General features: G+C 41.9%; 1 protein-coding gene across 3 annotated transcripts; it reads right to left on the bottom strand.

The window, feature by feature from the left end:
- Nucleotides 1-1,340: 1,340 nt before the first annotated feature.
- On the bottom strand, nucleotides 1,341-13,250 carry MRPS21 (mitochondrial ribosomal protein S21). Of its 3 annotated transcripts, none has more exons than XM_057722096.1 (3): nucleotides 13,163-13,250; nucleotides 12,588-12,702; nucleotides 1,341-1,932 (listed from the first exon to the last, which is right to left on the bottom strand). In XM_057722096.1, the coding sequence occupies exons 2-3, from the start codon at nucleotides 12,668-12,670 to the stop codon at nucleotides 1,752-1,754; spliced, it is 264 nt and encodes an 87-aa protein (XP_057578079.1). In that variant the 5' UTR covers nucleotides 12,671-12,702; nucleotides 13,163-13,250; the 3' UTR covers nucleotides 1,341-1,751. The 3 variants fall into 3 exon arrangements, with proteins under 3 accessions (XP_057578079.1, XP_057578086.1, XP_057578094.1); XM_057722103.1 differs by lacking the exon at nucleotides 13,163-13,250 and adding an exon at nucleotides 13,025-13,162; XM_057722111.1 differs by lacking the exon at nucleotides 13,163-13,250 and adding an exon at nucleotides 12,967-13,156.
- Nucleotides 13,251-13,637: the final 387 nt, after the last annotated feature.

Here is a 13,637-nt window from a genome sequence, read left to right as displayed (position 1 = left end):
GGCTGTCAGGGTACTAAGGTTAGAGGAAACACAGCAGGAGAGGAAGCAGAGCAGCTGGTCTTTCCATAGTGGTCAGATGCCCCAGCTGTCCAGAGTCCCATGCCCAGGAGTGTCTGTTGAGGAGAGATGGGGTGGCAGTTGGGACCTCCACGTGGAATCTCTTTTGAGTACTATAGGGCAAATTTTGGCAGGCATCAGAGTCACCTGCAGGGTTTGTTAAAATAGATTGCTGGGCTCTGATCTCAATTTCTAATTCAGGTCTAAAGTAGGGTCCCAAGATTTGCAGTTCAAGCAATTTCTCAGGTGATGCTACTGATCTGAAGATCACACCTTGAGAACCATTGCTGTAGGCACTTCTGCTTCTGTGCCCTTCTTTCTCTTAACACTCCCCCATTCCCTCTGTCCTACCATCCATCTACTGCTTTCTTTTCCAGCAACCCTCCATTAGCCCCCTTTAGGAAAACTAAAGGAACGACAAAACGGGCGGTGAATGTTAGATTGCCTTAAAGATTCCTTTGGGAAAAGGTTTCAGCTCTGTACCCTGGTTGATGGGTGTTTCAGATGTAAAATTTATTCCAAATACATACATGTTTCCTCTCCTTCCTTTTACCTAATAGTTGGAAGGCAGTTCAGTAAAAAGGAATAGATCCTTTTCCAATAATAAGATCTTGCTTTGGGTTTCATAAAAGTTAGGACATGGTAGATATACCCCACTACACTTTAGAAAAACATCCCACCTCAGACTACTTTTTAAAAAAATTACAGTAGGGACTTCCCTGGTGGTGCAGTGGTAAAGAATCCGCCTTCCAATGCAGGGGACGCAGGTTTGATCCCTGGCCAGGGAACTAAGATCCCACATACCACGGGGCAACTAAGCCCAAGTGCCATAACTAGAGAAAAGAAAATCCACACCCCACAACTAGAGAGGAGAAAACCCACACACCACAACAAGAGAAAACCCAAACACCACAACTAGAGAAGAGAGAACCCACATGCCACAACTGGAGAGAAGCCTGCTCACCACGACGAAGAGCCTGTGTGCTGCAACTAAGACCCGACACAGCCATAAAAATAAAATATTAAAAAAGAAAATTAAGGTAAAATATAGGGACTTCCCTGATGGTTCAGTGGCTAAGGCTCCATGCTCCCAATGCCTGGGGCCCAGGTTCGATCCCTGGTCAGGGAACTAGATCCCACATGCTGCAGCTAAACATCCCACAGGAAGCAACTTAAAAAAAACAAGAGAGAGAGATCCCACGTGTCACAACCGCAATGAAGATCCCACATGCCTCACAACTAAGACCCCCAGCACAGCCAAATAAATAAATATTTTTAAAAAATTACAGTAAAATATACAAAACATAAAATTTACCATTTTAATCATTTAAGTGTACAGTTCAGTTGCATTAAGTACATTCACATTGTTACACAAGTATCACCACCATCTACCTCCAGAACTTTTTCATCTTCCCAAACTGAAACTGTTCTCATTACATTATTTCCCATTCCCCTCCTCCCAACACCAGCCCTTGGCAACAGCCATTCTACTCCTGGACTATTTTTTGACTCGGCTTCTCTCTGACTTAATAAAAGAGAGTGTCCATTGCTGACTAGTGGGATTGCTTCTATATATATACGCCTTCTTGCATATACGTTTACTGTAAGAAAGGTAAGAGAAAATGGGGTGGGAGAAAGAAGAGGTGGAGACACTTGGATAAGGGTCTTCATACTGGGCCTCCTATGCATAGGCCTCAGCAGCCCTGCCATGGATCTGTCCGATTCTTTCGCATCAAGAAGTTGATCTTGCGAGCCATTTCCATGTTGTAGATTCGCCGGCAGGTTTCATAGCTTTCTCTCTGTCGCCGGCGGCAAGGCTTCTCGTAGTACCGCCGTCGCTTTATGTCCTCAATGAGCCCATCCATGGTAAGGATTCTGTATAAAGACAGGCAATGGAGTTAGAGGCTTAGGCTCTATTCTTTTCCAGTTTCACAATGATCAGAAGCTAACTGAGCAAACTGGTGTCTAAAAATGGTGTGAAATGGTGACAATACAGCATTATTTGCCTAGGTATAGAGGCCAGGCCCCAAATAGTAATATGTGGGAGAAAAAAGGCAACTAATTGTATAGTCTTTGTTCTTGGGGAGTTTATAGTCATGGTCATGTTCACAACCTTTTTCTTATAGCACAACACACCTGCAGGATACGGCACAGCCCCAAAGGAAGAGTGGCTCCCTATGGCAGTGAGTCTCAACCACGGGGCCACTGCAGAATCTTCAAAAGTCATTTGCAGTAGGAAAAAATAACCAGAAATGATTCCTACTTGGTCCTTAGTGGAGAATGTAGCTCCACCAACCCTACTGTGTTTAAGAGTTGATGCAGCCGAAGTCTGTAAGACTGAGAAATCTCCAGGCCTACTTAGTACAGGGAAAGAAGAGACCCTTATCACACTAGTGATACAAATGGGAGCATTAATGCTCCAACCACACTACTTGACTATTCCCTGAACATACATTAATACCAAGTCTTTACTCATGCTGCTTCCTCAGCCTTGAATGCCATCCTCAACCCCTAGCTGCCAACCTTCTCAGATTTTCCACATCTTTGTGCGTGTGTGTATATATACTTAATATTTATTTATTTGGCTGCGTCAGGTCTTAGTTATGGCACGTGGGATCTTTCGTTGTGGCTCTCGGGCTCAGCAGTTGCCGCACTCAGGCTCTAGTTATGGCACCGACTCCAGAGTGTGCGGGCTTATTTACTGCACAGCATGCAGGATCTTAGTTCCCTGACCAGGGATCGAACCTACGTTCCCTGCACTGGAAGTGAGATTGTTAACCACTGGACTGCCAGGGAAGTGGAAGTCTCTCCACATCTTTTTGATGCTAAATCCAGATGCCACCTCTCCATAAAAACTTTCTCATCTTCTTAATTAGAGAAAATAATTTATTTCGTTGTATACCTATGTAGAGATTATTTCATTTTGCCATTCTGTTAGTTATTTGTACTAACATCGCCCTCATTAGACTAAAAACCCTGGAAGGCAGAAACTGTGTTTTATTAATCTTAATTTAGTTCAATTTGTTTTTTCCTGCTCACCTAATTCCTTACAACACAGCATCTCTTGTTGGATTCATAACACGCCTAACTCAAACTCACATCTTTGTTCTCACTAAGCCAAGACACGGGGGCTTATTCTATAACCTACCTTATCCCTAGGCTCCTGAGAGCTCTGGCTCCAATCTGCAACTTGTCTCTCCCTCTCAACCCATCATCAGTTGGTCCTGAGGAGGTCTGGAGGCACCTGCTACTACTGCCCTCCATCCTGGCACTGTTTACATGATCCCATTCCTGCCTACCCTTTCCTTTCAAAAGACAACTGGAGGTAGAGAAGTTGAGACATGGCTATTATAATTGGAAAGGGGACAACAGAAGGAGGAAATAAAAACAAGAGAAACTACCAGCTACTTCTGCTCAGTGGGAAACCCTATTTAATGCTGCTATGTTATACCAAAAGCCCAGGATAACAAGAAAAGATTGAACACGAATTTGAAAAGATTTGAGCTTTGGGTACATTACAGATGTCCTTTGCGATCCTGTCCTAGGCTCCTGCTGATTTGTAAGGTCAGTTTGTCTAGGTTTTAGTGGCAGGAAGATGGGAGGCAAGGAGATTGCTGTAAACTCCCAGAAGTGGGAGTAGCAGATAATTCGGGTTCTGCTGAAAACATAGTCAATGCCCAGAAGTCATGTGGATCCAACACTACAGTTGTACAACAGAAAAGCAGGGCACCAAAGACTCAGGATCCTGGCCCACAAAGGGTCTCCATTGCTGGCTTTCTTCCTCAATTTACCCTTAAATGTTGGTACCCCTCCAGATTCTGAGTGTAAACCTCCTTCTTTTTGGTTCTACATGATTCCCTTAAACTTTACCATGGACCTCAACCCTGATGCACAATCTCCTAAAGAGCCTTTAAAAAGTACTCATGCCTTGATTCCAACAAGAGATGCTGTGTTGTAAGGAATCAGGTGAGCAGGAAAAAACAAATCCCTCAGAGATTCTGATCTGATTGGTGTGCAGTGGGGTTATACATTAGGTATATTTGAAAAGACCCCTCAGGGAATTCTGACGTAGAGCCACACTTGAGAACAGACCCAGACACTGTTGACTCAAATCGTTATCTCCAGCCCCAGTCTTATCTTGGAGCTAGACTGATGTTTCCAATTGCCTTAAACCCCACAAAAACCAAATTATCTCCTCCTAAAATTCATCCTTCCTCTCTGTTAATGGTATCACCCATTACTCAAACTAAAAATCTCAACATGTTCCTGGACGAGGCCCTCTCCTTTACTTCCTACACCCACATTTACAATATCCTATAAATTCTATAACCTGAAATCATTCTTAGATCTCTTCTTTCTCTCCTTCCACATGGTTACTGCTCTAATTATGGCCCTTATCTTATACCTGTACTGAAATAATCGTCTAACTGGTCATTTAATCAATAAGTATTTATGGAATCCCAGCTCTGTACCAGACACTGTGTTAAATGCTGAGGATAGAAAACAAACTTAGACATGGTTCCCTACCCTTGCAGTCTAGTAGAGAAGACAGTTATATAAGAATCAAAACAGTGTGATAGATACAAAGACAAGGGAAGCACACAGGAGAGGTATTTAATCTGGATTTGATAAGGTGGTTGGAAACCTTCCTAAAAGATACCTTATTTGAATTGTAAAGGATAAACAGGTTGCCCTATTTCCAATCTCCTTCCCTATACCAATTACTGTCCTAAAACATAGATCAGACTGTGTCACTCTGATGTTAAAAAAATCTTTCCCAATAAATAAAATTGTCTAAGCCAGTGGTTCCCAAACTTATTTGCACATTAGATCACCTGGGGATCTTTTAAAAATTCCAAACCCTAGGCCACACTCCAGATCAGTTAAACCACAAGTGGGTGGGACATGGGCATGGTTTGTTAAGTTCCCCAGGTAACTGTAATGTGCAGATAAATTTGGAAACCACTAGTCTAAGCTAAAAGCCCTAAACAACTGAGCTTCACCCTCTCTCTCTAGCTTTATCTTTAATAACCTGCCCTAAAAAGCCTATGTCTAGTCACAATGACTAGGTGTTCTCCAAACACACTACGTCTATTTCTTACATTTGCTCATAATGTTCTCTGAGAATATGATTCCCTTCTTTTCCTGTTTTATGAAATGCTATTTATTCTTCAAAGGCCCGAATCAATGGTTAATGACATCTGTAAACTGGTCCAGGAGAAATTAATCACTCCTTCCCTCTGTTCCCAAAGCACTTTTAGTTTTCAAACTAAAAGTTTTGAGACTCATGCAAAGGTCACCTGGAAAACTTGTTAAAACACAGATCACTAGGCCACCTCCAGTCTCTGATTCCACAGGTCCAGGGTGGGGCCCAAGAATTTGCCCTTCTAACAAGTTCCCAGGTGATGTTGCTGCTGATGGTCCAGGGAGAACCAATGTCACAGCACACTTTTATAGCACTGATCAGACACTATTATATTTAGCCATGTTTGGTTTTTTAGTTTTTAAAATCTCCCTTACTGGTCGTGTGCTTTCTAAGGTTAAGAGATTAAGTCTTTCATTTTTGCATTAAATATAATACTTGGCAAAGAGCAAATATCAGTAAATGTATGAGAAAAATGAATCCTCTAGGTGACTGACAAATGTCCAAAGCTGAAGGGATTAAGTTACTTTATAACAGACACAGTTCTTGGGAATATGAGCTCAGAAGGCCTCAATATTACCTTTACTAAAATGGCACATTAGAGTTTAGATAGCGTTTTCATATCCATGATCCTAATCATAATCCTATGAAACTAATTAAGCAGGGTTTTTTTTTGGCTACACCACGCGGCAGGTGGGATCTTAACCACTGGACCACCAGGGAAGTCCCTGTCATCTCTTTACAGAATAGAAAACTGAAGTTTAGAGAGGCTGACCTGCCCAGGATCACAAAATGGAGCTAGAAGTAGAATTCAGGTCTTTAGTGCAGTGTTCTATAACAGCACTCTGCTTCTCAAACAAAACCCACTGAGGTTTGAAAGACAAATTATTGCGGTGCCCACGGGCAAAGGGAAAATGAGAAGGACAGAGTTCGGCCAGGATCCTTAATTAGAATAAAAAAGATGCAAGCCAAGAAGACATGGCATGCTAAGGGAAAGGAATTGATCCAAACAACTAAGTATTTATTTCTGTCTAGACCTTGTTTACTGCTATTTAGTGAAGGCCACTGTTTGGACTAGACTAGTATATTAGAGAAAAAAACAGAAAAAAAAAAGTGCCTGAAAGGAGAAGATTGTAAATATAAAAAGGGCAAGGAGGCTGGATTTGAGGAGAGACTATGAAAAGAACAGAGACCTTAGATATGACTTCACCTAGGAAGAGGAGGCTACTGGAATGATACAGACAGTTTAAAAGTAGTATGAGAGAAAACTGCAAAAGGAGGAGGGAGTTAGAAACATACTCAGGTATTCTACTAGAGTTTCAAAAGGGTTCTGAAACACAGAAAGTGACCATCTTACCAAGTAAATGCCTGTGTGGTCAGGCACAAAAGAAAGATAAGAAAAAAGTATCAGAGGAATATAAGAATAGAGGAGGGGAAAAAAATGAAAAGATCGGTGGCCCCCAACATAGTGATGGCACTGCTAAATGGTATTCCTTGGATGGTTCTATTTCCAAAACAAAAACCCAATAAATTCCAAGGTGCCAGGTGAGGATTTCCTACCTTACCCTGCACTTTGTAGTTGTCCTGAAAAAGTATAGATTATCTTCAAATGTTCCTGAATCCCTACAGTAGAGGCATCTATTCAACTCATTTCTAATAAAAAAGCATGTAGGAAGAGTTTTGTAGAACTCATGAAGTAAATAGAGAGGGTGTTACTAATGACGCTTCTGCTTTCACAGGTAGTTCAAGGACTAGCAGACCAAGAGGTCTGGAGTAAACAGATCAGCCTGGAGTTTGGGTGCCTGGCAACCTAACACTGAAGGAGAACTCAGCTGCCAGTTTTAGTGAAATTCAACAGATTATGTAAAAGGAGCTGAGCTGCCTGGGCTGGGGGGGATCTGGGGGTAGCAGACTCACATGTCAGTGTAGCCAGCCTACGTCAGGGCCAACGTGTACACAGAAGGACTCAATGGGCCCAGAAGCTCGCCTATCAGGAATAAAAGGGGTCAACTGGGCATGCTTCCAGTGTGCTTGCCTTTCCTTACTTGGGGGCCAGCCAATCATGCAGGGCTTCCTAACAACCCCCACTCTCCATCTCTTCATCCCAGGGCACCAGTGAGGGCCCTTGGTTATATAACAAGCATTCTGTGGTAGTCTCACTGGGCAGACACATAGGCTGCTTCCTTTGTAAGATGACATCTCTGCTCCAAACATGCGAAAGCTTTAACCACCTTCCTCTCATTTGCTCTCATACCTATTGTAATTAGACAGCAGAACATGCAACTTATTTCTAAACTACCAACTATCAGAGAGCTGAGAGAAATAAGGAGAAGCCCAGGATTTAAGAGAGAGATACAGAAAAGGCAGCCAGAGGACATTAGGGTAAAGCAGAGAAAAATAAGTAAAAAAAAGTGTCAGAAAATACTGTTTGGATGGACTTGGAAGGCATTATGCTTAGGTGAAATAAGTCAGAGAAAGACAAATACTGTATGATCTCACTTATACGTGGCATCTAAAAAAGACAACTAGTGAAAATATCAAAAAATAAGCACTCACAGATACAGAGAACAAACTAGTGGTTACCAGTGGGGAGAGGAACGGGGAGGGGCAATATAGGGGTAGGGGACTAAGAAGTACAAACCATTAGGTAAAAAATAAGCTACAAGAAGAATTCCCTGGTGATCCAGTCTTAGGACTTGGCGCTTTCAATGCCGGGGCCTGGGTTTGATCCCTGGTCAGGTTTGATCCCTGGTAGGGAAACTAAGATCCCCAAAGCTGCGTGGCGCAGCCAAATAAATAAGCTACAAGGATATACTGTACAACATGGGGAAAATAGCCAATATTTTACAATAACTATAAATGGAGTATAACCTTTAAAAAATTGTGACTCACTATATTGTACACCTATATTATACAGTAATTATACGTCAATACAAGAAAAAAAGTACTATGTTTGACAGATTGACAGACTGACAGGACTGGAACACTCTAGAGCCAACCTGCTTACATGTGGATGCTTAAAAGTCCTTGCCTATTCTGAAAACAAAATATTTGTTCACCTTTTTCTCCTGAGGCTAAAATACAATTTAAGGGTATATATTTAACACTCTAAGATAAAAAGGAACAGAAATGCAGCTTCCTAAAGAATAAATCTACATTGACAAAATACATATCCTTCCCAAAGGTTATAAAAATCACTGCTATAATACTTGCTCCAAGCTGGCTTTTTCCAACCATGCACTTCTTGCACTGCTTTTCTAGATAATCTCAGTCACAAAGTTTGAATTTTCCAAATTCTTAAGGAAGCGTAAAAAGAGATCACATCTCAGGCCCTCAGTGTCTGGGACCAGAATCTCTTCATTTATTTTTCTGCCTAACCACTCCTCTCCTTTCTGATCAAATTCTTTTCTTTTTAAGCAATGTAAATTGTTTTTCCCCCAAAATCTACTCCTATGTTGGTGTTTTAATCCCTGAAGTGAAGAAAAAGTAATACCACATTTCTTACCTAGGATACCTGACAGAATGCCAAGGGTACTATCCAAAGACAAAAATCTCTAGATAAATTCAATGCATCTGCCTGGAGGACCAACTTAATTAGAGTAGAGGTCGGGATGCTAGCCCTAAAACAGATGTAAAGACAACAAATAAAAATCACCTAAAATTTTAATTTACAAAAAAAAAACAGATTTCAAAGAAATTTCATGTTTGCTTGTACTGGAAGAACCCATTTATAATTCCTTCTCTCTCCTCTGCTGTTAAGGATACTTCAGTGAAAAGGTTTGACAAATACTAAATTTAGAAAGTGAAAGAAGATAAAGGAACATTTATATTCATTAAGTAGACTTATTATTCAGAGCTTTCTATGCACGAGACAGTTTGGTAAATGCAAGGGATATACAAATGAAAAAGCATATGTTCTGCCCTTAAGAAGTCTATTAAAATCCTGGCTGAATATTAAAATCACATGAGACATTGTAAAAAATATTCTGATTTAGTCTCAGGTTGGGCCCTGACATCAAGAGGGGTTTTGTTTGTTTGTTTGGTTTTTGTTTTTTAAATAAAGATTCCCCATGTGATTGGCAGCCAGGGTCAAAAACCACATAGAGTCATACTGACCAATTTCCTGCTGTTTCTGACTAAAATGAGCATTTCTACCCAGGAAAAAAGTATGCATAAACTGCTATTCACCTATAAAAAGAGAATCTTAAAAGTATGGGGCTGTTGTTTAACAAAAAGGAGGAATGGAAGAAGGGAAGAAGAAAGGAAAGAAGAAAGGAAGAAATCAATTTAGAGATATTTGAAAACAAATTCTTAGGAACAAGAAGATATGAGATAGTACTAGGTCAGGCCAGATGGCAGAAGGTATCCAAACACACCTCACCTTCTGCCATTTCTTTCTTTTCCCCTCACCTACACACACTCCACACCTGGGATCAGGGAAGATTTTTAGATAAAATGAAAAAGAAAACACAGGAAAGGCAAAACCCTAACGATGATTAAATATAAAGATATTTGCTAAATTAGGATTTTCTAAGAGGCAGAAATATAGAGATTTGTTTCTAAGTTAATTAGAACAATCCCAGGCAAAGAAATAGGGGAAGAGTCTTCTCTCAGAAGATGAGTTGGCCTCATGCTTCCTGCAGACTTGGCATCAATGGAGAGATAATCAACTCCTTTAGGCAGGAAGTTAGAATATTTTGCTTGTCAGGTTTTCAATTTTTCTAAGTGGAAATGAGGGATGAGAGAGCAGTGCATACAGAGGGAATAAATGCTGTTATCTCAAAATGAGAATAGTATTAGGCTACAGAGAAGAAGCCTTAGTTGGAAAGTATCAACGTGTATAAGAAAAGTCACTCCAATACCAGCAGCCAACTAGAGCCTCAGGACAAAATAAAGTTAAATTATTTTCTCATTTTTTCACCTCCAGGCCACCTCGAGCATAACTTGATGATCATGGAAGATAAGAGAAAAACAGTTAAGGCAAACTGTAAATCTCTGAAAACAAATGAATACACAAATCACCCACAAAGTAAAACCAAAAGGGTAATATGGTGCCAAGCACTGTTCTAAGCAATTTATTTATATTACTAACTTTAAAAAAAAATTAATTATTTCTTTATTGGTTGCATTGGGTCTTTGTGGCTGCATGAAGGCTTTCTCTAGTTGTGGAGAGCGGCGGCTACTCTTCATTGTGGTGCGCAAGCTTCTCACTGCAGTGGCTTCTCTTGTTGCGGAGCACGGGCTGTATTACTAACTCAATCAACCTTAATCAACCCACTAACACATCAACCCTACGAGATGGGCACTATTATTAGTTCCATTTTACCAATGATGAAACTGAGGCAGAGACATTAAGTAGCTAATCAGAGATTATGGGGCTGATAAATGGCACAGCAGGGATCTGAACCAGTCAGTTGGCTCTGTGCTCTAAACCACTAAGTTATGCTGCCTCATTTATGTGAGAAAACTATTTTCAGGCCTGGCTTTGGTCAACAGTATTAAAGTAAGTTCCCTCCTTCTGTGTGGCCATGCCCAGTAGCATGTGGGATTTTAGTTCCCTGATCTTGCCCCCTGCAGTGGAAGGGAAGAGTCTTAACCACTGGACTGCCAGGGCATTCCCCATAGCTACTTTCTTCATATAATTATAAGAAATGGTTCAATAAATACTGCTGGGGGACTTGCCTGGTGGTGCAGTAGTTAAGACTCCATGCTCCCAATGCAGAGGGCCAGGGATCAATCCCTGGTCAGGGAACTAGATCCCCCATGTGTGCTGCAACTAAGAGTTCGCATGCCACAAGTAAGGAGCCTGCGAGCCACAACTAAGGGGCCAGCACAACCAAATAAATATTTCTTTAAATGATAATAAAAAAATAAGAAACAAACAAACAAACTTATAGGGAGAGGTCAAAAAAAAAAGGGTGAGGTAATCTGCAAGACTTCCTTTCCCTAAATTCAGCATTTCATCTCACTAGCTAATTCACTACAGAGTCTGTAAAGACATTCACTTGGTGCTTCCAGTATAGGGGCAGAGAAAGATCATTAGACATCTCAACCCTCCCACAGACATGCCACTTAAAGGTCTGAAATAGGAGAGCTGAGAATGAGTAGCAACAGAAAAACATGAAATAGGATTATTTTACTGCCCTGTACTTAACTGATTATCTTTACTTTCAACTCAAGTGAAAATACAGAGTGAACAGCTTCCGCCCAAGGATATGACTGGCATGAACAGACACCAAAAGAAATAAAGAGGCTGACCCAAGACCAGATCCTTTTAAAAGACATACAAATTACCGTGAGCCTGGAACTGCTTCTCAGTTACACAGCTTCGGACAGCATCTTTGTCCTCATTTACTACCATCTTCTGCCATCCAGCCCTCCACACCTAGAACTCCTTGCTTGGCTAAGAACTAGGTTCTCTTTCATTTGCCTTCTCAGTCCCCAAGAACCCCACCTATATTTAAACCCAACCAAATAAGGATTCTTAACTGCCACAGGTCTCTCCATTTCCAGAGAAACTAGTAAATAATCTAGTACCAGAGCAAAGAAAAATGCACTAGAAAAATGTGTTTTATGCTCCTCTCCACCATTCAATAATTGTGACCCAAGGAATATAACTTAATCTTCCTAGGCTTCTCTTACTTCTGACATAAAGCTACCACCTTAGTGGCCTTAAGGCAGAGGACCAGCTCCTATATTAACATCTCTTTCATATAATTGATAATTCAACTCAACAAACATTTGTTTCTCCAAACTCTGCTTCACTGGGGAGAGAAAATAACTGAGAGTCAAAATCCTTACAACTAGTGATAAAGGAGGGTTGAGGAACTATTTTTTTGAGAAACCACAACTGTGAGGTGTTCTTTATTAGGGTCATTCTAAATCTCTTAGCCCAGCATTCAAAACCTTACAATACAGCTCCTTCACTCCAACCAGTTTATTTCCATCTTCATGTTTTTGCTTGTGTTGTAACCTTTCTCTGAAGCTGTAACACTTTTCCATCGCTTGCTTCTCTAAGATCCCAAATGTGAGTTCATTTTTTCCATTAGCCTTGTCCCACACCAATCCCTCACTCAGCTGTCTATGTACTATGTGTCCAATTACTAGCAACTTTATAACTTGACTTTCCCCTTGGGCTCTTCTTAAAGTCTTGGATAGAATTCAGGTTCATCATCAAAGGAATGACTGCTGATAAATAAGCCTCACACAGGTTTGGGGAAGAACTTCATTTTTAAGATAGTAAACTGAGGGGCTGAGAAGTTTCAAGACTGTGAACACCTGGGCTGGCACTGGTTTGAGACAATCTATAACAGGGGAAGTGAGAGAATAACCACCACACTTCTCAAGAGAGTCGCTCTAGGCCTGATTCTGGCCCCTAACCAGTTACCTGTTTAGGGTCCTGTATGCACCTTCCACGTTCCTTTCCTGTACCATCACAGTCCTGGCAATGAACTTCAAATGTTTTGCCATGACCTTGGATTTAAGTCTTCAGTCTGCAGGACCTAAAGTATGATGGAGAAAGGGGGAGTAAAGTATAGAGATCAGCTAAGAAAGAGAAACACAACAGAATACACAACCGCGTGGCTTATCCAGGGCCTAGAAATTCAATGGGCTCTGGAACAAACGAGGCAGGGGCACGTGCAAGTCCTCATATCCTAGAAAGTACAGGCGACTCGTTATCAAGATTCCCCCGTTCTCTCTGCCAATACAAACCCTATCTGAGAGAAAAAGAGAGATGGTAGCAGGGCGTCCCCACGGAGATTTACTTGGCCGGGCACGGGAGACCGGGACGCGCCGCAGGAGCCCCCTCTCCTTCCCAATTACCGCTCACGGCCCCAGGACAGTTTGGGCTGGGAGTCACGAACAGAGTCTCCTGGTGCTTCGAGAAGAGGCAACCGCGCAGAATCGCGCCCTCCCGTCACACCCGCCGCCTTTTCTCCAACCCCTGCACGGGCCCCTCACCCCTCAGTGCCCAGCCGACTGGAAGCCCGCCCCGACAGGAAGCGGAAGTTGCGTAGTCTCCAGCGCCGTGCGATGACCTCGAGGCTGAAAGGGAAGTGAAGCTACGTGGAAACCATGGCAACCTTCCTTCTGGCAGGGGATAGCGGTTTCTCCGTTCCACGCCGCCTCCCCCACCACCGACAACCCCAGGGCCTGGACTCTACACCTGGCAAAACAAAGTACTTGTTGCCTTGAATTTCCCCCAAAACAGATTCTTCGCTTTCTCGGTGGAGACGCCGTCCTTCGGCCTCTCAGGTCAGCCCGATTCCCTACCCCTTAATCCTATTAAATCTTATTTTTTTTAAACTGAAGCAGACTTGATTTAAATTGTGGTGCCAGTCTCTGCTGTAATGCTGTTAAACCTCAAATAGATATTTAATCCATTTCTTTTCCTGGAAGGACAATGAGAGAAATAGGCGAAGCTTCCTGAGCGTGC

Source organism: Hippopotamus amphibius, chromosome 1 (assembly GCF_030028045.1).
Source record: "Hippopotamus amphibius kiboko isolate mHipAmp2 chromosome 1, mHipAmp2.hap2, whole genome shotgun sequence".
Classification (NCBI taxonomy): Eukaryota; Metazoa; Chordata; class Mammalia; order Artiodactyla; family Hippopotamidae; genus Hippopotamus; species Hippopotamus amphibius.
This window is presented reverse-complemented; position numbering and strand designations above follow the sequence as displayed.

Excerpts from the sequence above, each read along its gene's own strand:
- MRPS21 (XM_057722096.1), bottom strand. The coding sequence starts at position 12,670 with ATGGCAAAACATTTGAAGTTCATTGCCAGGACTGTGATGGTACAGGAA. Across the intron at positions 1,933-12,587 it reads GCATACAGGACCCTAAACAG|AATCCTTACCATGGATGGGC; the intron begins GTAACTGGTTAG and ends GTCTTTATACAG.